Raw genomic sequence first — 23,184 nt, 5'->3', positions numbered from 1 at the left:
ACGATGAATATCGGCTCCGCAAAGCTACGGCAAATGAGCCTGGAAAAATAAACGCATTAAAAAAAAGTGTACCCTCATGTAGAAATCACAGACGTAGTCCTACGTCAAAATTACGCTAAACTTCAGATATCCCCATCAGAGTCCACGAGTTACCCCCTCGCATAACCGCTGGATTCCCGACCAAGTGGCAGTTCCGGAAAAATAGAAATCTCTCTTAAATCTCCAACATCCAATCGTCCGATGCAGCCACATCAAGAAGAAGTGACCGAAGGAGGTATCTATTTGTGACATTTCATAGCAGTTTTCCAGAGCCCGGAAAAGTTGACCAATTTTGATCATTCCAATTTTATCTTTACATTAGGAATTTGGCTAACATTGGAGGCTGTTGGTGAGATTTTTCCATTACACTATATTATATAAACCATTCATTACATCACATATTATTGTTACATTCACTCTTACATAGCTCCGAGCGTTTGGTACGGTATGTCCACGCATCCTTCCATCCCTGTAGATTCATGGAATGAATCACTGTTTAAATAGTTTTATTCAAACTCGAATCATTTAACAGAATCATCTTCAAGATATGCTGCAAACATCAATGTTAAAAAGAAAAATTATTAGGCGTTATCTAGCCTAATCATTTTCCAGGATGCTTGCTCATACTGGCTGCGTTTGTATTAGATAAGATTAGATTAGAACATGTTTTTGTAGGAAAGTCAAATCATCTCACCAATCAAGTGTGAGCTAAGTAAAGGAGTGCGCATTTGATAAGTATTTTCGCATTAATGACCCTTCGCTCAATTTCATCTTCTGTTCCATTTTCACACTGCCATACTCTAACGAAACTATCAATCTATCCTCTTCAGAAATTTATCTAGCTAATAAATTATAAAAATAAAGCTTCATGTTGATATTAGTATAGCATTTCCTCCCAACTCTAAACATCGTAAACTTGATAGTACATTTTCTAGTCCACGCTAAATTGGTGCCAGAATCAAACTACAATCAGATATCCGGAGAATTTCGAGATTTGGGCGTAATTGCTTTTCTAAACAAACATGTCAATTGCTGATTTCTCGCGAATAAAAGCTCAATCTCGGGATCAATTTATACCACATGCTAGATGAATAATTATTCCTCTACCTGTTTGTGTTGTGAATTTTCTAGACGGAGCTTTTATTCGCGAATAATCGTCAATTGAAGCGTTTGTTTACAAAATCAATTACGCTCAAATCTCAAATCACTTCGGATATGTAAATCCACGAAATCTGCGAAGTTGCAACAACCCTGTGAAGTGTCGAAGCAAATCTTTTTCAACAGAAATGGCCAGGAGTCCTTGCCACCAGACTTATGTATAAGGCTTTCTTTCATCTTCTACGTACATCACGGCTAAACTCCCTGTCTTCAAATCAATTAACATATTTTTATTTGCTGGTTTATGGTAGTTTTCTGTAATAATTATGGTAAGTTATTAATTTAGCATACACATCTGTCTTCTGCTGTACACATTAGCTAACAGCCCCCTCTTCCTTGTGGAGAATTTCTAAAGCTTTTTTTAAAAAACAAACGACGAGAAAAATCCATTCTGTCTTTCTGTTACTGTATTGAGAATAAATCTTTTCCCCTAAGCATACCCACACCCCACACACACACAAATGTGATTCGTGGCGTTGGAGTGTGCTGTTGAGGTTCTTCTCAATCTCTCATTAGCTTTATCTAGGACATGACTACACCCAAAAGCTAGACCTCCTCTTCTCATCCAATAATAGCTGTATCTTATTTGTCAGCAGACAGAGGATCTCTTTGACTACCATATTCTCATTTAAATATTTAGTACCTAAGGTCACAAAAAAAACTAACCGTAAATAGCGCGAAAATATGAACGAACTAAGGGATGATAAAGAAAACAAAATAAAATAACATACAAATGAACGGATATCTCTCCCAAGAGAATGAGAAATAGTTGCGAAAAGAAAAATATAATCCAACTGTCACCGTGCCTCCGCTTTGTATTTGGCAGCGCCTTCGTTCGTATTGGAACAAGCAATTAGTGGCAGCCATACTTAAAACCAGAATGACTCTCTCTTTATCTTCTTGTTAAGCCTTACTTCTTCATCAGTCGATAATAACAACCCGCCCACTGTCTGTCTCCATTGTAGAATTAGTTCCTCTCTTTCTTAGCGATTGGTATATTTTCATCTCAATATAAATAGTTTTCCTACAAAAATAGTGTTCCAGCTTTCTTTCCGCTCTCTGCTGTCCGAAGACACAGCTCTTTCCTATTGTTTGATGCGCGGCATTCGTACAGGTGCCGATGATTGGCTTCTAATCCGAATCGGAGTTGGACTCCGACAGGCACAGATCCTCCGTCAGCAGATGCGTAGGAAGCGACCGGTTGTTGAGCGTGTCCGACCGGGCTGCACCTATACCGAAAATCGATTCTATCATTTTGGAGGTAGATTGCCAAAGGACGAGCGGATTCCCACCGATTTCACATGGTACAGGGGTCGAAGATAGAAGTGCAATGTGCCAACCATAACCATATCCGTGCGATCCCATTTAGTAGCGTAATGTGCATACCAACATGGCGAAGATCAACGCCGCAAGTGCAATTAAAAGTGGGGAAAAGAAGAGATAGAAAACAGTTCCGTTTAGCTTCTGTGGTGCTCGAGCTTGTAAGTGAAAAAAAACTATAACTTTGAGGATAGTCAATCGCTAGAAGTTAAGTAGGTAACCAAGAAGAAGAAAAAAATCCCAACGCAGAACAAATGTAGGAAAGTAATTACAAAAATGGTCTTACCTTTAGCCGGAGAATCATTGTTGTCTTCGGTAGTGCTGTCCGACTCGGAGCCACTATCACTGTCACTAGAACCACTTGAGTCTGAGCTGGAAGAAGTCAGCAAAGCAGTAGACTAGAAACGAGAAGTAAGTCAAATTTAGTCAAACAATGCCCTCCTAGCATATAATTAGGGACTCACAAATTCCGTATCTCTGCGAGGCGAAGCTTGTGCCCGCGACGGTAGATTAATCTCCACGTTGCTATCGACATGATGATTATTGTACGGGTTGAGGTGACTATTGCTATTGCTCCCAAGACCATGCATACCACCGCCGCCACTCTGATGGTTGTTATGGTTACTGCTACTGTTGCTGTTGTTACTGGTATGATGATTGTTGTTGGTGTTGTAGTTGGGTGCCCCACTACTACTGCCGCTGCTGCTACTGCTACCACCACTGGTGTTGTGAGCATTGTTGCCATGATGCATTGACTGTGACTGTTGATGCTGCTGTTGCTGCTGTTGTTGGTGCTGCTGTTGATGCTGTTGCTGCTGTTGCTGCTGCTGTTGATGCTGTTGATGCTGTTGATGCTGCTGCTGTTGATGCTGCTGAGCCGATGGCAAAGAGGACGAAGGCACCGTCATGAAATCATTACCATCGTCCAGCCCAATGATCGGGATGCTTGGCAAGGTCTGTTGAGTATTGTTGGCGTTCCATCTGCAAAATAAAAATATAAAACTTGTTATCTAGGCAAACCAGCAGGAATAGGCAGAGACTTACACTGGCGCCGCCAGGGGACTCTTGTTCGGGTGGTAGGAAGGCGAGTTCTGCAATGGCGAATGTTTTGGCACGAAGCTGATGGGAGTGCTCTTGCGGGAACCGGTCGTGATTTTGGTTTTGGAACTTAGCCGCGCCGTCGAGTTCTCGACCTTGATTTGAGGAGGTGGCGGAGGTGGCTGAACAACCTTACTTTCGATTCTGTGAAGAAGGAAATATATAATAATTAGTGTGGCGCAGTTGATTGACAATCACTTGCAAGAATGCTATTTCCCAAGTCCCGGATTTTGAAGACAACATAACATATTTGAAATCCCAATCAAGATTTTGGGCGCTGGAAAATTATCAAGTATTTTGGATGATCTAACAGGAAGAATATTTCATGGAATTTTAACTATTGGTATAATTCCAAGGCAAGGTGTCGACTCAATGATGAAAAATAAATTCATTGATATTCCCTGATTTTCCAACCGTGTTTCTGAAAAATTCCAGGCATGGTTGGAGTGATAGAAATAAATGAAGTCCAAAAATTAATTTCGCTTACTGATTAAGATAATCCATAGTGTTCGTAGTCGGTTATAACTTAATGGTTTAATTATAAAGCAAATTATTAAGCTCGTCATCCAATAATAGGCACCATTTTTTATAGTTGTGGAAGGTTCTGTAATGTTGGTCCTATAATAAGAGGAAACCATTGTTTCTATTTTAAGTAGTACTATCGCAATTATATGTGCGATAAAAATGCATTCGTTTCCGAACGAATATCAAACTTTTAATGGAATACTGTATACTGTCAGTTATGATTTCACCACTACTGACAGCAAAGCGCCACCTTCCTATGGGCAAAAAGTTAACCGAAAAAATCATGTATGAAGATTTTTTTTTTCGAGAGTTGACCAACTGCAGTTTTAATAGGCTAGAATCTCGGTTGGGCTCTCCATGCGATACACAATACTTTCAGACGACTCGAGCTATGGTGCTCACTAGGTCACTGCAGCTTTTAGGCTCGTATTGTGGTCAACTGTGTGTATTAGATTACGACCATAAATCCGGAGAACCCCGAGATCTGGGCGCAATCGCCCCTGCAAACAAACACGTCAATCGTCGGCCTCCCGCGAACAAAAGAACAATCCTGCAAACAAACTATAACAAATCATAGAGGAACTATTCTTCTACCTGTTTGTGTTAATAGTTTTTTCCAGACTGAGCCCCAATCCGCGAGAAACCGACAAACGACGTGCCCATCTACAAAAGCAACTACGCTCCAACCTCGAAGCTCTCCCGAAATATGTGATAAATCATGTAAATGTCAATGGAATACAGTAATGTCCCGATTTTGTCAGCCCCCTTTTTTGAAAATGTTTTCCAATGTTCTACAAAACCCATGCCCTTTTTCAGTAATCTTCTTGAACCTATTGCACCAAAGTATACTTTAAATATCCCTCTTAACGAATGACGAATGAGAAAAATTTAGATTTATTATTATGTGAAATTAGTGAAAAAAAAATCTGAAGCGCGGAGGGGCTGACAAAATCGGGTCATTACTGTATTTAAAATAAATAAATTCATTCTTACCTTTTTATGGTTGTTTGATTATAAATTGCTATTATTACCTGCTTAGAGTTGGCTCCTTTAAAATACTGTGTAGAATTTACCTCATTATTCCTCAGTTCTATCGATTTGTGATAGAACCACGCTCAGCATATTATCCTGTAGCTGTAGTACGACTTGGGCATGCACCATGCAAGTAACTCATCTCTCGTCAAAATCATGGGATATGGGGTGATGGTGAAGGGATATAGAAAACGAATAAAAGAACAGAAAGAAAGGTATTAGTATTGGTTACATTAACCACCCCCACACACACAACGAAAAAGAAACATAGATGCACAGACAAACAGAAATAACACATTTAATATTTTTCTCCAGAAAACATAGTCACTAAAACACTACCGCCATCTGTCGAGTATCACGTGATGGATGGTACGCTGAATAGATGGCGCTAGTGTGCAGACGTCAAACGCAAGGGAACCGACCGTGCGCGCCACAGGTGGCGGCACCACCAACCAAAAACACCCGAATTGACCGTCAAATGCGTATTCGATGAACAACCTGTCCAACCGAGTGTTATGTCTGTTTGTCTGTGATAGATAGGTTATTAGGAAAGTACAACTACATTATAAATATTAGTGCAATGGATGAACGTTATAGCGAATTCGTTTATTATCGGGGTTAACACCAGTTCCAACCCAGTGCGAAACCGAACTTTTTGTCAGTGCGAATCTCAACCTGAGCTAGGTTTTGAAACAAACGAGCAAACTGACGTTTGTCAGAAAACAAGCAGACCCAATCTTGATACCCGATCCAGGTTGGAACTGAATAATAAACGAATTCGCTATTAGTTTCGGGGTCATGTTAGTGTTAGAGTTTTGTTAGTATTGACCCTTATTCAGCCCAGTCGGCCCCTCGAACACTAGTCGCAGGCAGTTGTTGTTAGGACATGCGACACTGTCACTGCTACTATGTTAGAGGTATGACCCGTCAAGTTTCGAAGTGCAAAAAAAAACCGTTAGAACTTTCTTATAAATTAACTTTACACTCAAAGCAAACTATTTACCTTAGCATTACAAAAGCGAATTTAAAATTACTATTTTATTTTATGCTAATATTAAAATTATGATAAAACTACAATTTACGGCTCCGTGAAATTAACTCGCATGAACCTTTCAAATCAATGAACTGTGATGTGATGATGTGAATAGAACCCACCATCAGTGCAAGGATTACCTATGACTGCAGATACTTCACTGGTTGTAAAGTTCTGCCTGATGGTTTGTTGCAGCAGGGTGAATCAACTTCATTGAAGACCTTTGGAAGACAAACGACAAGATGTACGTCTATCAACACGTGACAAGGGACTGGCAAATCCACGAACCCTTGTCCAGCATACAAATCCATTGAAGCCCTTAGGCTGCCCCCCCAAACCCAGCATATAATAATGTTTGATTAATGCAACGTATTCAAAAAAGGGATATTTAGATAGAACAATCTTCAACTGGAACGTACTCACCAAATCAATATATCCGGGAGTGCATTCTCGATGCTTAATTTTCTCTAGTCATTTTTACACAATTCCTCCTCCAGCGAATCCAACCACACAATAACTAAATATCACTTTTCTTCTTCATGTCACTCTGTGCACAAAAGCAATGCACACCGCAAAAACCTAATAATATATCAGCGCGGTCGAGTCACACCGTCAACAAAGGGAGCGAGAGCACAACAGGCACCAAAGCAACAGGGGAAAAACATCAGCACAAATCATTCTAAATAGAATTATCGCGTCCGGGACATAAAACTATTCAAATGCGAGCACCGAAAAACTACACGGCAGCACAAAGATAGCCCGAGCTCTAAAAAAAAAAGCACGCAGCGGAGCAAAAACACACAACCGTTCTCGGACGCTTCTCAAAGCGGACTGACCTTTCAAATCAATGAACTGGAGAAAAACTACAATTTTATCAAATTGCAAAAAAAAAAATCATAGCGACACTTGACAAATCATCATCAAGCCCCTCATCTTTGGACAGGGGAAAAAATCATGTATGAAGATTTGAACATTTTTCATATCGATTTTGGAAGCGAAAACAGAAAATGATGGTGATGCGTAAAAAATTACAAGAACCTATCACCGGTCCATATTTTGTTAAAATCAACATTTTCCGGTATGCTGTATGCAAAATAAAGCGTTGTTACTTTTTTTATACTAGCAACATCTGTTGTAAAAATCAACCATGCCTTTTATCCATTGTAATCACATGTAATCACAGCCATTTTTAGAGGAAAAGTTCCATACTGCATTAGAATGCCCATTAAAATTTTCTAGAAAATAAGTTTGAAATATTTGCTGAAAGGTTTCGAGACCACGCTTCACGGAGTTATGTTCGTAATATTCTTTAAAATTTGATATTAGATATGAAAATAAATATTGCAACCAATAACAGATCCTATACGGCGAATTTAATTAATATACCGTGCTGTGCCCTAATTCCGTTCACGTAAGACAGTGAACTTAAAGAGCCTGAATTTATAAAGAGACGACATCTTATCCATTTGGCAGGTCTTCTGCTCGATTGGAATGACTTTTCGTATGAATTTGACAGATAGTCGATTGTTCCAATTTTGACATGTCGTCTCTTTATAAATTCAGGCTCTTTAAGTAAACTATGTCTAAGTGCTCTAAAAAAATAGTCTTTTCGTATTTGAAAGCCACATTCTGTTTATTCAATAGTAAATGTACTTCTGATTTGATAATGGAATCGAGTTTCGAACGCCTTTGGATACGGTTGTGTCTTAAGTTTCTTCTCTGTTTGGTGCGTGCATTAGCTTTCATAGTTTTCGGCTGCATTTGCCGGATTAGCGCTGGCACTCTGCCTCCCGGACGGTTATACGTGTGTGAGTGGTGGTTTTCTCGCTTTCCGAGAAGTTTTAGAATCGAGAAAGAAAACATGATTCATCATGTTTGCAAGCAACAGAAGATTTGAAGCTATCTGCGTTGTTTGATTTTTTCTACCGGTCCAGAAATTTGTGACATCGCGAGCGATAATTTTAATTTTAGTTTATTTACGCGGTGATGATGTTGGTTGACTCGCAACTATTTTGGAAAAAAAATTAAGTGTTTTCGAACGAAAGTGTACCAAAAGTGCTTCTAAACGTGTTTCGTAGTTGGGTGTGGTGAAATTCGTGCATTCCGTGCATTGAAGGATGCCTCGCTGGATACGCCCAAGACTGGACGGGCAGTAGCTGGCGGCCGTGAACGGTTCCTGGGGAAAGCACTAGATGCGACCCTCCTCCCAGATGACCATGGCAATACAGGAAGTATTGGTATTGGAAGGAAATTGCTATTAGATATTTTGCAAACAGTGACAGATAGCGGACATGAAGAACCAGTGAAGGTGCCGGGCAAAGTTGTTCATCCTAGACAAATAGTAAGTTACAAATTCGCTGTTGTCGTTGTCGTAGGCGCCGTCGTAGTCGCTGTCGTAATCGCCGTCGTAGTCGTAGGCAGTACCGTTAGTATATTTAAAATTAACCACCAACCGCTGAAAATATGAATTATCGCGTATTTCTGTTGTTCATTACATGCCAAGTAAAATTCGAGAACGTAATTTCATTTGAATAGTTTGTTCAACTAGGTCTTAAGCAATCGTCACGTCGGTCATAGCTTGTTATGATTACCTGAACCATGCGTAAAGAGAAAATCGAAACATTTAATGTCGCGTGAAAATGTATCTTAATAAAGGCCTCTTTCGTAGCTTTTATTTTAAGGATTTCAAAAATCGTCGGTTGCAGTGGCTTGCTTACTAAGCAGAAAAACGCGGTCCCAGATCCTTTCATATTAAAAATGTATGGTTAGATCGCTTGTTTACCGTGTATTTTGTAAAACTTTTCGTTGTCGTCGGTGCCGGGTCTGAATAGTCATAAAAACTTGAGTAACGCTATAATGTGATATGAGGGGCTCGGTGGCCTTAGAGAAACCGTTTTTGCTTACTGAGCAGAACATCCTGAGTCTAATCTCAAGCCCATCCGCATCAAGATTCGTCAATCGTTTTATTTGTTAATATGGCTATATGGTAATAACAGCAACTCGATGATTAAAAAGGAGTTCGTCTGCCTAGTGGCAAACGTTTTTGCTTACTGAGCAGAAGACCGTGGGTTCAATCCCAAGCTCCTTCGCGTTATATGATTGTTAGGACATCAATTCAGCTCATCGTTTACCAAAACGAACCCTGCTGCAAACCCAACCCTATTACCCAATATCCCAGTGATTCCTCGTGGAAGTGCAGAGGTGTTCTCGGCTTCCATCAAAGCGAGTGTCACGTCAACACATTCCTACCCCTTCCTTTCTTGACCTGTGTTCGGGCGCGGCCGGCGCTGGTATTGCCTAGTTTGAGATCACCAGTTTTTACACATTGAGGATGATTGCTAGTCCCAAGCATCGTCTATTGGTTCTCTGTGTAATTACAGCTGATCTGGCAATAACAGAGTAGCAACCGTCGGTCAATCATGCTCATGCTGATTTGATAATGCATACAAACTAAATCCGTTTTTGATCCTAATTCCAATCAGCAAAAATGGCCTTGTTCCTTATTCCGTTCATTTGTGTGCCTAATTCCAATCACCCCAAATTATTACCATTTTAGGTCAAAAATAGTAGTACCGGATGCGTGATAATGTCTGCCCCATTGAACAAAGTCAAAATTAAAAACTGCAACTGTTGCTATGATAATTAAAATTACCACCGATTGCTTGCGAAAAGCGATTTCCCTAACACAGATTTCAATGTTGCATTCCATCCGGTCTCACCAAACTGTGTTTATTCAATCACCGCGTGATTAGTGGTGGTGTTCTCCAGTACACAACGAAAGTGTTGGCCACACTGGCCTCAGCGCACCTACCGTTGGTGCCTACGTGGATCAGCACATCCCTGCAGCGGGTTCAGCAGCGAAATGACAAGCGGAGTGACAGGTATCAATCTGTCACACCGGGTGAGTAGGAAAACACATAAAACCCGGACAATCGACAGCCATTCTATCCCTAATTAGTTCAGTGCTATTTAATTAAAATTCTAATATAGTTTAAATACCTAAATCTAGTGTTACTCACCGAAGAAACTTGTAAGTTCTTTTTGCATTAAGATTACTGTAAATTAAGAATATTTTGCGTGTAAATAGGTAATCCACAACTCTGTGCAATTGAATCGCAGCTAATTAACTGTCTCACCAGACAACAGAATCGGTGAGAATGATCAATTGCTAATGGAAGCTTACAAATACTTAATCTAATGCAACTTACCTAGGACTTACAGCTAAAACTTACGTGCTAGGCTAAACCTAAATCCTGGAATACTCCAAGGGGAACTAAACGTGAGTACTTCTTATCTAAACTTACATCTAGGCCGAACAAAAATAGTTGAGAACGATCAACAATGTTATACAAACATACATCCATATATATAAACTACAGATATGAACCAAATTTACATTCTACACATGAAGTACACTGAAATCTATAACGATTTATTGCCAATATTTAGCAAACTTAGATATATATATATATACATAATTACTAATTACATCTGAAATTATTGTTATTTGCTAGGAAAATTATATTCTCACATCAAGTAACACCAATCGGATCGTGCGTTTTATTCGTTTCCGGCCTAAGTAGTGAGAATCATAATTTTGGAAACTTCCCGTTGAAATCGATTTTCAACAAAATATAATTTTCGTTTATTGAAACGGTACGGTCGGTGCAAGTCAAATGTCGCGAAGTGATGGTAAATCCGATTCGAAGAGCACTCGTAGAAATGGTGTGAACAGTGAAGATAATGCTGCTGGTGGTGATGCTGGTGGTAATACGGAAGTGGTGATATTGGAGGAAACCGTGGAAGGACATACCTGTAGAGCTTGTCAAGGTCCTGACACCGAAGAGATGGTTCAGTGCGACGTATGTGATCGATGGCACCACTTTTCCTGTGTAGGCGTATCGGAGGAAGTTGCCGACAAGAGCTGGAGTTGTACTAACTGCGTGACTGCGAAATGGGTCCAGCGAACTAAGGCAGCTTCGGACGGAGCACCAATAAAGGAAGACGTCATCCAGAATCGGAGATCGCTGCAAGACCTAAGCATCGGAAAAATCGTGACAAGCACCCGTGGCAATCCAGTAATTCCTTCAGCTACAACATCACAAAAGTCAGCTAAGTCGCTGACAGTTCCGTTGACCAGCCATCATCCAGCACCTCTGGTTCCAGTACCCGATCAGAAGCAGCAGACTTCGACACATAGCATAGATATACCTTTGATTGGCTCTGGAATTCGTTCAGATCCAGCGTCGCAAAAATATTTGAAGTCATTACCAGTTTCGTTGGCCAGTAAACACCAAACGTGTCCAGATCTAGGGTTCAGCCAGCAGAAGCAGAAGTCGTCGTTACCAGCTGTAGTGTTGCCAGTGATCGATGCAGAGGAAGCGATTTCTGAAATGTCCATCTCCTCGTCACAAAAGTCTGCAAGAAACCGCGCCAAGCTTCAACTAATGAGATTGCAGGAAGAACGGGCATTTCAGCAGCAGCAAGAAGAGCGCAGAAGAATCGCTGAGGAAAAGGCAGCCCAGGAGTATAAGGAATATCTGGACAACAAATATAAGATTCTGGAGGATTTAGCGAGCGAACGAGGATCGAGTCGGAGCTCTAACTTCTCTCGTCGTCGGGTTGAAGAATGGGTGCAAGCAACTAACCCTACACCCTTAGACACAGCCAAAACCGCCGCTCAGGAGCAAGACGGCCTGCAAGAACAACAACAGCAGGAACATCGGCGTCAAGAGTTTGTCGAGCAACAGCAGCAGGAACGGTTGCGGCAAGAACAGCTTCGAGAAAAACAACAGCAGCAGGAAGCGACACTGCAAGAACAACATCAGCAACAACGGTTGCACGCAGATCAGCTACGGAAGCAGCAGCAGAAGCAGTTGGAGAGAGAGCAGCAATTTCGGCAGTATCAACAGCAGCAGCGGCAAGAGCAAATACGTCAGGAGAGTCTTCTGCGACAGCAACAGGAAGATTTGAGGAAGGAAGCGGATGCCATCAATCGGATGTGGGAACAGCAGTTGGAACAGGAGAGAATTCTACGCGACCAGCAACAACAGCTAGCGGATGGTCAAGGGGTCATGCGACGACCAGGAAATCTTATTCAATGCAACCAGATGCCAGAACCACAACTCAACCCTCCACCGGTGAATCTCGAAGCAGAGTCATGCAGAGAGTCGATACGTGAGCAACCTGGACAATTCCTTCCAGACGCTCTACCGCAGTCGACGCAACTTCATCCGAGAGAATCGTATTATCCGCATAGACCTTCTATGAATACAGGCGACAGAAATAGAGGGCCTTCAGTAAACTCGTCGATTGTGGATGATGATGACCAGTTTCAACTTTCCCGCTCTCAAGTTGCAGCACGACAAGCAGTATCCAAAGATCTGCCTACGTTTTCGGGCAATCCAGAGGAGTGGCCAGTTTTCATATCCATGTATAATCGAACGACCACGATGTGCGGATTTACGGAGGATGAAAACATAGTTCGACTGCAGAAAAGCCTAAAAGGCAGAGCTTACGATGCTGTCAAGAGTCGCTTGATGCATTCCGGAAACGTTCCTGGCATTCTGTCCACTTTGAAGATGCTGTTTGGTCAACCAGAGGTGATCATACAATCGCTAATTGGGAAGGTGAGCTCTTTATCGTCGATTCGAGAAGACAAGCTGGAAACGCTAGTGGACTTTGCGGTGAATGTCCAAAACTTCTGTGCCACTGTAGACGCGTGTGGACTGCAGGAGTATATGTACAATGTCACTCTACTACACCAGCTAGTCGGCAAGCTACCGCCATCGCTCAAACTCAACTGGGCACAGCATCGTCGAACACTGTCACTGGTCAATCTGGCGACCTTCAGTGAGTGGATTTATGCCTTGGCGGAAGCAGCGAGTGTCGTCGTATTCCTACCGGCGACACATGACGGGAAGCCAACTGAAAACGAAGCGCGGGGGACTAAGAAAAGAAATGCGTACCTCAACGCCCATTCTGAAACGTTTCGTCCTAAAGACTACAGTAGCGATTCGGAAGAACAGACTACAGTTGCATCAACTTCGGGGAAGGAATCCTGCCAAATCTGCAAGGGAACTTGCAAGTCGGCCGACAAGTGCAAACGTTTTCTGGAACTGTCCAGGGAATCACGTTGGGCCGTCATAAGGGAATTTGGATTCTGCCGCACATGTCTGCGCATCCATAAAGGATACTGCAAAGCAAAACCATGTGGTAAAGATGGATGCACCTACCGGCACCACGAGCTGTTGCACAACAATTCGAAGGAAAATCCGAAAAACACCGGAAGTACCACTGAACGTGAGCAATCTTCGCAATCCAGCACTAGCAAGTCCGGATGCAACACCCACCAGACAACCGTCAGCTCAGTACTGTTCCGTTATCTCCCAGTAGTGTTGTATGGAAAAAATACAGCTATTCGCACGTACGCATTCTTGGATGAGGGTTCTGCGCTTACGTTGCTTGATCAAGAGCTAGCTAACGAATTGCAGCTTGATGGCACTGTAAGCCCTTTGCGTCTCCGATGGACTGGAGGAACCGAACGACACGAGGCGGATTCTCACATCTATAATCTTCACATTGCTGGTGGCAAGAACGAAAGCAAGAAATTCCTCTTGAGCGATGTTAGGACGGTTAAAGAGCTACTGTTGCCGCAGCAAACGATGGACATGGCTAAGTTGTCACAGCTGTACCCACACCTTCGAAATCTGCCGATCGATTCTTATCGCGACGCTCGTCCACGCATTCTAATAGGGATGAAGCACGCCCTGCTCAGTCTTGGCCTGAAAAATCGAGAAGGGGAAATCGGTCAACCAATTGCTGTGAAGACACGGCTCGGATGGACCGTGTGTGGAGGATGGACTTCCCAGAACGAAGCGAGCCTACACCATTACACCTTCCACGTTTGCCCCTGTAGTGTGAAGTCAGACGAGGATTTACACCAAGCTATGAAGGACTACTTCTCAATAGACAGTCTCGGGTTGGTTAAATCGGAGAAGGCGCTTTTGTCCGTTGAAGATGAACGTGCAGTATCACTGCTTCAGTCGCTTACCCGTCGTAAAGATGATCGATACGAGTCCGGGCTGCTCTGGCGGTTCGATGACGCCCGCTTGCCTGACAGTCGATCAATGGCGCTGCGGCGATTCCAGTGCCTGAAGAAACGGATGGAGAAGGACCCACAACTGTCTAATACCCTGCAAGCGAAAATTGCCGAGTATGTGGAGAAGCAGTACATCCGGAAGCTCACCGACGAAGAAATCAACCAGAAGGTTCCGCGCCGCTGGTATTTGCCAATCTTTCCCGTAACCAACCCAAATAAACCTGGGAAGGTGCGAATTGTGTGGGACGCAGCGGCCATCGCCTATGGAACGTCCCTGAACTCAGCGCTGCTAAAAGGACCGGATCTGTTGTGCTCTCTCCTCGCGATTCTACTCCAGTTTCGGGAACGCCGTATCGGACTGACCGGTGATATCCGTGAAATGTTTCATCAGGTACTGATCCGAGCCGAAGACCAGTTATGTCAGTGTTTCTTCTGGATAGACGAGCATGGAGCTATAGTGGTGTACGTGATGCGAGTGATGACATTCGGGGCCTGCTGCTCCCCCAGCACTGCTCAGTTCGTGAAAAATACCAATGCGGAACGATTCGCGAGCAAATATCCAGCTGCCTGCGAAGCTATCACGAAGTCGCATTACGTAGACGATATGCTCGTTAGTGTGGATACTGAAGAGCAAGCCATCCAGTTGGCGAAGGACGTTAAGCATGTACACGAGCAGGGCGGCTTCGAAATCCGAAATTGGGTTAGTAACTCGAGAAAAGTACTTGAATCGCTACAGGAGACAGACACCGACGAAAAATGTCTCGACTTATCTCCGGAGCTGGCCACCGAGAAGGTGTTAGGCATGTGGTGGAACACGAGCTACGACGTCTTCACCTACAAAGTGGGATGGAGCCGCTACGACCCTGCTCTGCTAGGAGGCCAACGACGTCCAACGAAGCGGGAAGTGCTGCGTGTCCTAATGACCATTTTTGATCCACTTGGCTTGATTTCCCACTTTCTATCGTTCCTGAAGATCCTGCTCCAGCAAATCTGGCGGTCCGGTGTGCAGTGGGACGAAGAAATCGACGACAATGCATACGAAAAATGGAACACATGGTTGCAAGTTCTACCTAGGGTTGAACAGATTCAAATCCCTCGATGCTACAACTCCAAATACCCCGCGGAGGAAGCTGATGATATCCAACTCCATACGATGGTGGATGCCAGTGAAAACGGCATGGCCGCTGTTTGCTATCTGCGTTTCGTCAAGACCGGAACGATCATCTGTTCCATCGTCGCCGCAAAAACGAGAGTCGCCCCGCTTAAGTTCACGTCGATCCCAAGAATGGAACTAGCAGCTGCAGTCCTTGGCGCCCGGTTGGCTCACGCTGTCGAAAGATCGCTGTCCATCCACATCTGCAGAAAGGTGTACTGGTCAGATTCTCGAGACGTCCTATGCTGGATCAACTCGGACCATCGCCGCTATAGCCAATATGTTGCTCACAGGATCAGTGAGATTGTAGAGATTTCGGAAACACATGAATGGCGGTGGGTCCCGAGCAAGCTGAACTGCGCCGATGACGCTACCAAGTGGAGTAGGCTACCAGATATGTCATCTAATCATAGATGGTACAAAGGAGCAGACTTTCTCTGGCGCGCTGAAGAAGATTGGCCTCCATCGCCAACACTTAGTGGTTCTACAGAGAACGAACTTCGCCCTTCCTTCCTGGCTCATCACGAACTATTGGAACCCGTCATAAGTGTCAGCAACTACTCAAGCTGGAAGAGGCTCGTCAAGGTTGCAGCACTCGTTCATCGTTTTGCGAGTAATTGTCGCCTGAAGCACGCCAGGAGACCGATTCTCACGGGAACACTCACAGCAAACGACCTGCTTTCCGCCGAGTGTTTGCTGATACGGCTCGCGCAACGGGAAACATATCCTGACGAAATTGCTGTTCTTCAGAAGGCATCGCGATGCCCTGACTCCTGCACAAGTACTATCCCGAAAACCAGCTCACTCTACCCGTTAACACCATGGTTGGACGACCATGGAATCATGCGTATGCGAACTCGTATCGCTGCTTGTCAATATGCTACTGATGACGCGAAGCACCCAATTATTCTCCATCGAAATCACCACACCACCACCCTGATCGTAGCATACTACCACCTCAAATACCACCATCAGAACCACGAGACCGTTATCAACGAAATACGGCAGAAATTTCGCATCCCTCATTTACGCACCTGTTACGAGCGAGTGAGGAAAACTTGCCAGTGGTGTAAGAACCAGCACGCAGCACCCAGCCCACCTTACATGGCAGATCTTCCGCCAGCCCGCCTCGCTGCTTTCTCGCGACCATTTACACATGTGGGAGTGGACTACTTTGGGCCGATTGAAGTCGTCGTCGGAAGGAGAGTCGAGAAGCGGTGGGGAATGTTAGCCACCTGCCTGACCGTGCGAGCAATCCACATAGAAGTCGTGCACTCGCTTTGCACAAGCTCCTGCATCATGGCGATCCACAACTTCATTGCACGGCGTGGTACTCCTCAGAAGATTTACAGTGACCGTGGCACGAACTTCATCGGTGCAAATCGGGAATTGAAGCAAGCCAACGAAGCAGTCCACCAACACGAACTGATGAGAGAGTTCACGAGCTCCGGAATTGAATGGGTGTTCAACCCACCTCTGTCGCCACATATGGGTGGCAGTTGGGAGCGATTGATTCGCACCGTCAAGAACAACTTGATGGTTGTATGTTCGTCGAAGAGGCCGTCCGACGAAGTACTCCGCAACTTGTTGATCGAAGTGGAGAACACCGTGAACTCGCGACCGCTAACGCACGTGCCGATAGACGAGGATTCGGCACCAGCACTGACACCGAACCACTTTCTGCTTGGCTCGTCCAACGGGTCAAAACCGCTTGTTAACTTTGATGATACCGGTGCGATCCTAAGGCAGAACTGGTGCACATCGCAGATACTTGCAAACCAATACTGGAAGCGTTGGGTATCGGACTACCTGCCAGAGATTACCCGCCGTACCAAGTGGTTTCGTCGGGTAAAGCCGATTGCCGTGGGCGATATAGTGGTCATCGCCGATTCCAACATGCCCCGCAACTGTTGGCCGAAGGGGAAAGTCATCGGCATTAAAGTCAGCCAGGACGACCAGGTTCGGTCCGCAACCGTAAGAACAGTGAGTGGTATCTACGACCGCCCGGCGACGAAGCTTGCTGTTTTAGACGTCCGGTGCGACGGAGAGTAAGCCAACCAGGGGTTGTCGTACCCTGGGGGGAGTGTTGGCCACACTGGCCTCAGCGCACCTACCGTTGGTGCCTACGTGGATCAGCACATCCCTGCAGCGGGTTCAGCAGCGAAATGACAAGCGGAGTGACAGGTATCAATCTGTCACACCGGGTGAGTAGGAAAACACATAAAACCCGGACAATCGACAGCCATTCTATCCCTAATTAGTTCAGTGCTATTTAATTAAAATTCTAATATAGTTTAAATACCTAAATCTAGTGTTACTCACCGAAGAAACTTGTAAGTTCTTTTTGCATTAAGATTACTGTAAATTAAGAATATTTTGCGTGTAAATAGGTAATCCACAACTCTGTGCAATTGAATCGCAGCTAATTAACTGTCTCACCAGACAACAGAATCGGTGAGAATGATCAATTGCTAATGGAAGCTTACAAATACTTAATCTAATGCAACTTACCTAGGACTTACAGCTAAAACTTACGTGCTAGGCTAAACCTAAATCCTGGAATACTCCAAGGGGAACTAAACGTGAGTACTTCTTATCTAAACTTACATCTAGGCCGAACAAAAATAGTTGAGAACGATCAACAATGTTATACAAACATACATCCATATATATAAACTACAGATATGAACCAAATTTACATTCTACACATGAAGTACACTGAAATCTATAACGATTTATTGCCAATATTTAGCAAACTTAGATATATATATATACATAATTACTAATTACATCTGAAATTATTGTTATTTGCTAGGAAAATTATATTCTCACATCAAGTAACACCAATCGGATCGTGCGTTTTATTCGTTTCCGGCCTAAGTAGTGAGAATCATAATTTTGGAAACTTCCCGTTGAAATCGATTTTCAACAGAAAGGCTGCCTGCAAGCAGCGAGCTGCAGCCCACATGAGCATCCATAGGAGGAAGAAGCCGCACCGCTATTGATCGGAATCAGTAGCGCTTCGTGAGTCACTGTGGGTCATGCACGTCATACTAAAGAGTATAAACGCTCAAATTCCTATTCTTACACAAAACACAAGTTACAGTTAACGAATAAAATTTATTATATAGGACCACGTAGTCCTACGTCACCATTACGCACAACCCCAAAGGCTGTCCCTTGTAGTTTTTTTTTATTTATTCAAAGGGGGTATGTTTCTCAGAGTTAAACTATGTTAATCATCGATCGAGTTTCCACTTGCTGCAATTACGGCCTCCACATGCTTCCGGAATGCACGGCAGATTCTAATAATGTAGTCTGGATCCATTTCTCTCCAGATACGGGTCAATGTTTGTCTGAGGCTTGCTGTACTCGGGTGGCGTTTAGAACAGACCTTGAACTATAGGTTACGTGCATGCAAAGAAAACCAAGGCATTGTATGCACAGGTGAAACGGGAACCTTATGTGTACGATGGTGCAAACATTATCACGCATACGGTATGCTGGAAAGGGCAGAACAGTCCCTCCACAATTTTAGCGACTTAAAGCTCAAATCCGCGACAAATCCACGTCGGTTGTAACAACCCTAGTTTTCCCATCAATCATTCAAATCCTAGCACTATCACATTCTTGGAATATCAAATTTTCAAATGCAAACTTTATTCGCGGCATGGCACAACCCGAAAGAGCTGCTCTTAGAATTATTAAATTATGATATTAAGGTACAATTAACATTCGAGTTCTGATTTTCATAAGTTTTCTTAAGTCGGGGATAAAGAACTGCTCATTATTGAAATAAATATTTATTATGTTCGGGCTATTGTCATTCAGGCTAGTGTTATAAAACCATGATAAATACAGAAAAAAAATATAATATTGACTACAGGCAAAATGTGAGTACAAATGTATCCGAATTATATTCTTGCAAGTGTATCTGCAGCACCCATTCTTTTTCTACCTATCGTTTTATTGAGTATGCGGACATGCCTTAGCTTCGAAACTTCTAACCAATCTGGAAAATCTATCATATTACTAAAAGCTTAAAACGTACAAAAGGCACAAATGAAATTGAAAATCAACTGAAAGTCAATCAATGAAAACGTAGAATGACAGACTATTTTACGTAAAAACGAGCAACTAATATAAACCAGAGATGAACCAGCCTACGGCTGAAAGTCTTTTGAATAAAGAAAACCAACCTAATATTGAATCTCTTGTATCACATACTAATGCACTGTAACATAAATAATATAAATAAAATCGAAATTCAATGCTAACTACCTACTAGAAAATTATTACTTTGTTGGTGAGAAGTTTCTAATAAGCCCACCGAATTCCTCTGCTTACGATACAAATCTGATACAACGATCATAATTGCTCAGTCTGCAAGAAAATCTCAAGAAAGTTCTATTAAATAAACAACCAAGAATTAATCGTTTGAGGCTTACTGAAGCATTATGAAGGAGATATGTTCCACTAATTTTTAGCTCTTTGGGTAGTTTATCTCGTAAGATCCATTAAAGAATATTATGATTGTTGCAAACATGTATTAAGAGACTAAACATAACCCTTTACATAACATCAACCTCCATGTCCAAGGGGAGGCAGTGGCCAAGTTCATTGGGTTCTTGACACTTTTTGTTGAACCCCAGATGTTGGGAATGTTCGGACATTTACCAAATCGATAAATTATTGCCCATTTCACAACAAACTGGAGAAAAAAGTGCGTTTTCACTGATTAAAAGTTCGAGTTTCCGTCTAATCGTCTTGGTGACTTCGGTGCACTTATTCCTTATGATGCAAGCAATAAGTGCTCCCAAGACACCAACACTATTTGACAGAAACATGCACTTTTTTTTGCATTTTTGGAACAGTCCAGTTTCAGATACAATCAGCAATATCTGCGATAACGATATTGTGTTATTATCGTCATCGTCTACGTATTTCCGATAGTCGAACTGAAGTACTGGTGGGTCACCCAGCTAGTAATTATCGCAGCAGAAGTATACCCTGAGGTCAATAAAGAACTAGAAGCAGTCGACAAAATTCTGATCCAGCACCAGATTAATTCGAACCACTTCGGTTACTCAAGACCTTTTTTAGATCCAACCGCTCAGTAAAGTTGTAGGATGTAATCCTTAATTGTAAGCATTATTTACACACAAGACAGGGGTAAAATCCACTATACGCGTGACTGGTCAATTTAAGTATATTCTATATGAAACTTCCCTTTAACATGGTTATACATATTCAAACAACGGCAGAGTAGGATGCTAGTCAAGTCACTTACCTGGTCTTTTTGACCTGTACATTACTGTTGAGCTTTTCAAGTGTGATTTCTCCTGTTACTCGATCAATAATGAGCACACATTCTTTCTTACTATAGTCCCTCTGGTTTCCTTTGAACACTGTATTGGGTACTCCGGATCCATCTGTTAGGAGATAAATCAGCCGAATTATTTGCAAAGCACTGCGCTCGCATCATTCATATCAAAACATACCCAAATGTGGCACCGTCACTGTGACCTGTTTGTTGCTCCCGACCTCCAGGGAAGCTGGCTTATTGACGTCCACACTGGCCGGCTTGAAATCATACTTTATCGTGTGGAACACGGTTTTTGGCGACGGAGTCGTAAAGGTCGACCCTAGCTTCAGCTCGCGAACCTCGGAATCAAGGTTCAATCGATTGTCCATCTTCCTCATGGGGACCACTTCTAGGGACCTTCTTCACCGTGGAATAAAAATATCCTATTTCTAGGACACACACCGAAATATTCTAGAACCCAAGAACACCGCACTCAGAGCATTTTAATTGCGCGATAATTTCCGGAACCTGTTGCAATCGGCTAGCGATTACGTTACGTTAATTCTTCTCAAATACCACAAAATGCACGATTTAACGATAAGGACCTTGAAACAGAGAACCCGGATCTCCGTTGGGGGTCCAAGTACAATTTTTTTCCTACTCTAGTGCTGCTCACTCGGACTTGAAGCAACAGGAGGGGGAAAATTGAACGGTAACAACACAAACTCCTGGTGAGGTAAAAAAAAAAGATTACACGCGAGTACTACCACAACACGCAACCACTTCCGGAACACGGTGTAGCCGAATGGTCTACAGGAATCCAACCAGGTGGAAATTCGGATGGATTTACACTTGGCCAGCCAGGAACAGCTGCCATTTATTTACTATTCGCCACTGTATTTCGTTTTTTGTTGGTTCTCCAAGGGATGTCTGCTACTTTGCTTCTTGTTCCTTGGAACCTTTCGCACAGCGAGATTGCTGACATGACACATCGATACATTTCGAACTGCTCGAACCAATGCGTGACTTTTGTGGATGGCAGTTTAAAAGTTCGCAACGAACATGAATCATCATGCCATATTTAGCTGTTGATGACAATATATTCACGTAATACTGTATTTAAATGATGCATCGAAACGTTAAATCCAAATTTCCACATGGAAAGATACCAAGCGAACGCTCCAAACAGGTTCATGTTTGCAGTACTTTTTTCCGAAACTATCCAAAAGAAGCACAACAGCTTGCGATGGAGAGGAAAGAGAAAGGCATGAATTTGACATTTATGTTGCGATGTGTGCAGCTGCCAGACGGTAAACCCACACAAACGCATGCCTGCACATGTCATTGCATAAGCTTTCGGGTGGCAAAGCTCATCGAGGCTCATAGGAGCTTTCGATAGGGTGCCGAGATTTCAGTTTCAACAAAAATGCTTTAAGTTTACACGGTCGATCAGACAATCTCGAAATTGGATCGAGTCGACTCAATTGGATTGTTTACGTTTTAGTTCAGCATATTGAAAGTTATTAAACATTTCCCTGTGGTTTGAAACATGTTTAAGGTAGTGAAAAGATAAAAACCACTCTCAAAAATATATTTGTTATTCAAACTGTATACTGCTTGAGATTTGCAATCCATTTTTTTTCCTTTGGTTTGTTTTTTTCCGTCGATCTTGTTTTCCGTGCTGAGCACCAATGCTACCGACGTGCCAGGAAGGCAGCTCCCACACCTGGACCCTACCTATCGACCCATCAACTCATGAACCGGGGACCAACGGCTTTACTTCCCATCCGAAGGAAGGCGTGATCAGAGATGTTATGCCTCAGAACATCCCGGCGGCGCCGACTGGGATTGAACCCAGGCCTGCTGGGGTGAGAGGTAATCACGCTTACTACTACACCACCGGCGCCGTTAAATTTGCAATCCATTCGCGATGTGATAAATTCGGTAAATCATTACTTTCAAGGTCAATAACGTTGCTAACCACGTATTTACGGTCATCGGGGGAGGAAAAGGATTCTTTTATAAACGGGTACCATACACTAACGATATCATAGATGATACGACCATAACACATAAAGTTGAGATAATAACCCAAATTGGATTGTTTAGGGGTATTGAGGTAAAAACTTATTCGTTAACTGCATTAAAAATGGAACCGAAATCCAAAGTTGCATCTATTTTGGTACACTGGAACCAAAAAAGAATACTAAGACGAAACTGTCTGAAGAAAAACTTTCTATTTTTGTGTCCTCTTTCACGGTTCCTTTCATCCAATGAATGCCCCCGTATGCCAGGTAATTTTGTGGTTTTGCTGCCCCCTCGGTAGAGATGAAATGTTGCGCACGTTTTTTCATCAAATCAATCACCAAAATCAGGGATGTTCGATTTTTTAAGTTACTCGATTAACAAATAATCGATTA

General features: G+C 43.0%; 1 protein-coding gene across 2 annotated transcripts; it reads right to left on the bottom strand.

Annotated features, from left to right (window-relative positions):
• Positions 1-1,406: 1,406 nt before the first annotated feature.
• LOC135712796 (ell-associated factor Eaf-like) lies at positions 1,407-21,757 on the bottom strand. Of its 2 annotated transcripts, none has more exons than XM_065235853.1 (6): positions 20,961-21,757; positions 20,750-20,891; positions 3,562-3,759; positions 2,982-3,498; positions 2,804-2,915; positions 1,407-2,426 (listed from the first exon to the last, which is right to left on the bottom strand). In XM_065235853.1, exons 1-6 carry the CDS (start codon positions 21,160-21,162, stop codon positions 2,329-2,331), a joined length of 1,269 nt encoding a protein of 422 aa, XP_065091925.1. In that variant the 5' UTR covers positions 21,163-21,757; the 3' UTR covers positions 1,407-2,328. The 2 variants fall into 2 exon arrangements, with proteins under 2 accessions (XP_065091925.1, XP_065091924.1); XM_065235852.1 differs by having other exon boundaries at positions 1,407-2,444; positions 20,961-21,756.
• Between the last annotated feature and the right edge of the window lie 1,427 nt (positions 21,758-23,184).

The sequence above is a fragment of the Ochlerotatus camptorhynchus genome, unplaced genomic scaffold (genome assembly GCF_037179485.1).
Source record: "Ochlerotatus camptorhynchus isolate MF236.1 unplaced genomic scaffold, CSIRO-AGI_Acam_v1.1 ptg000503l, whole genome shotgun sequence".
In the NCBI taxonomy this organism is placed as follows: domain Eukaryota; kingdom Metazoa; phylum Arthropoda; class Insecta; order Diptera; family Culicidae; genus Ochlerotatus; species Ochlerotatus camptorhynchus.
The sequence above is the reverse complement of the archived record's forward strand: the minus strand, read 5'-3'. Positions and strand labels throughout refer to the sequence as shown.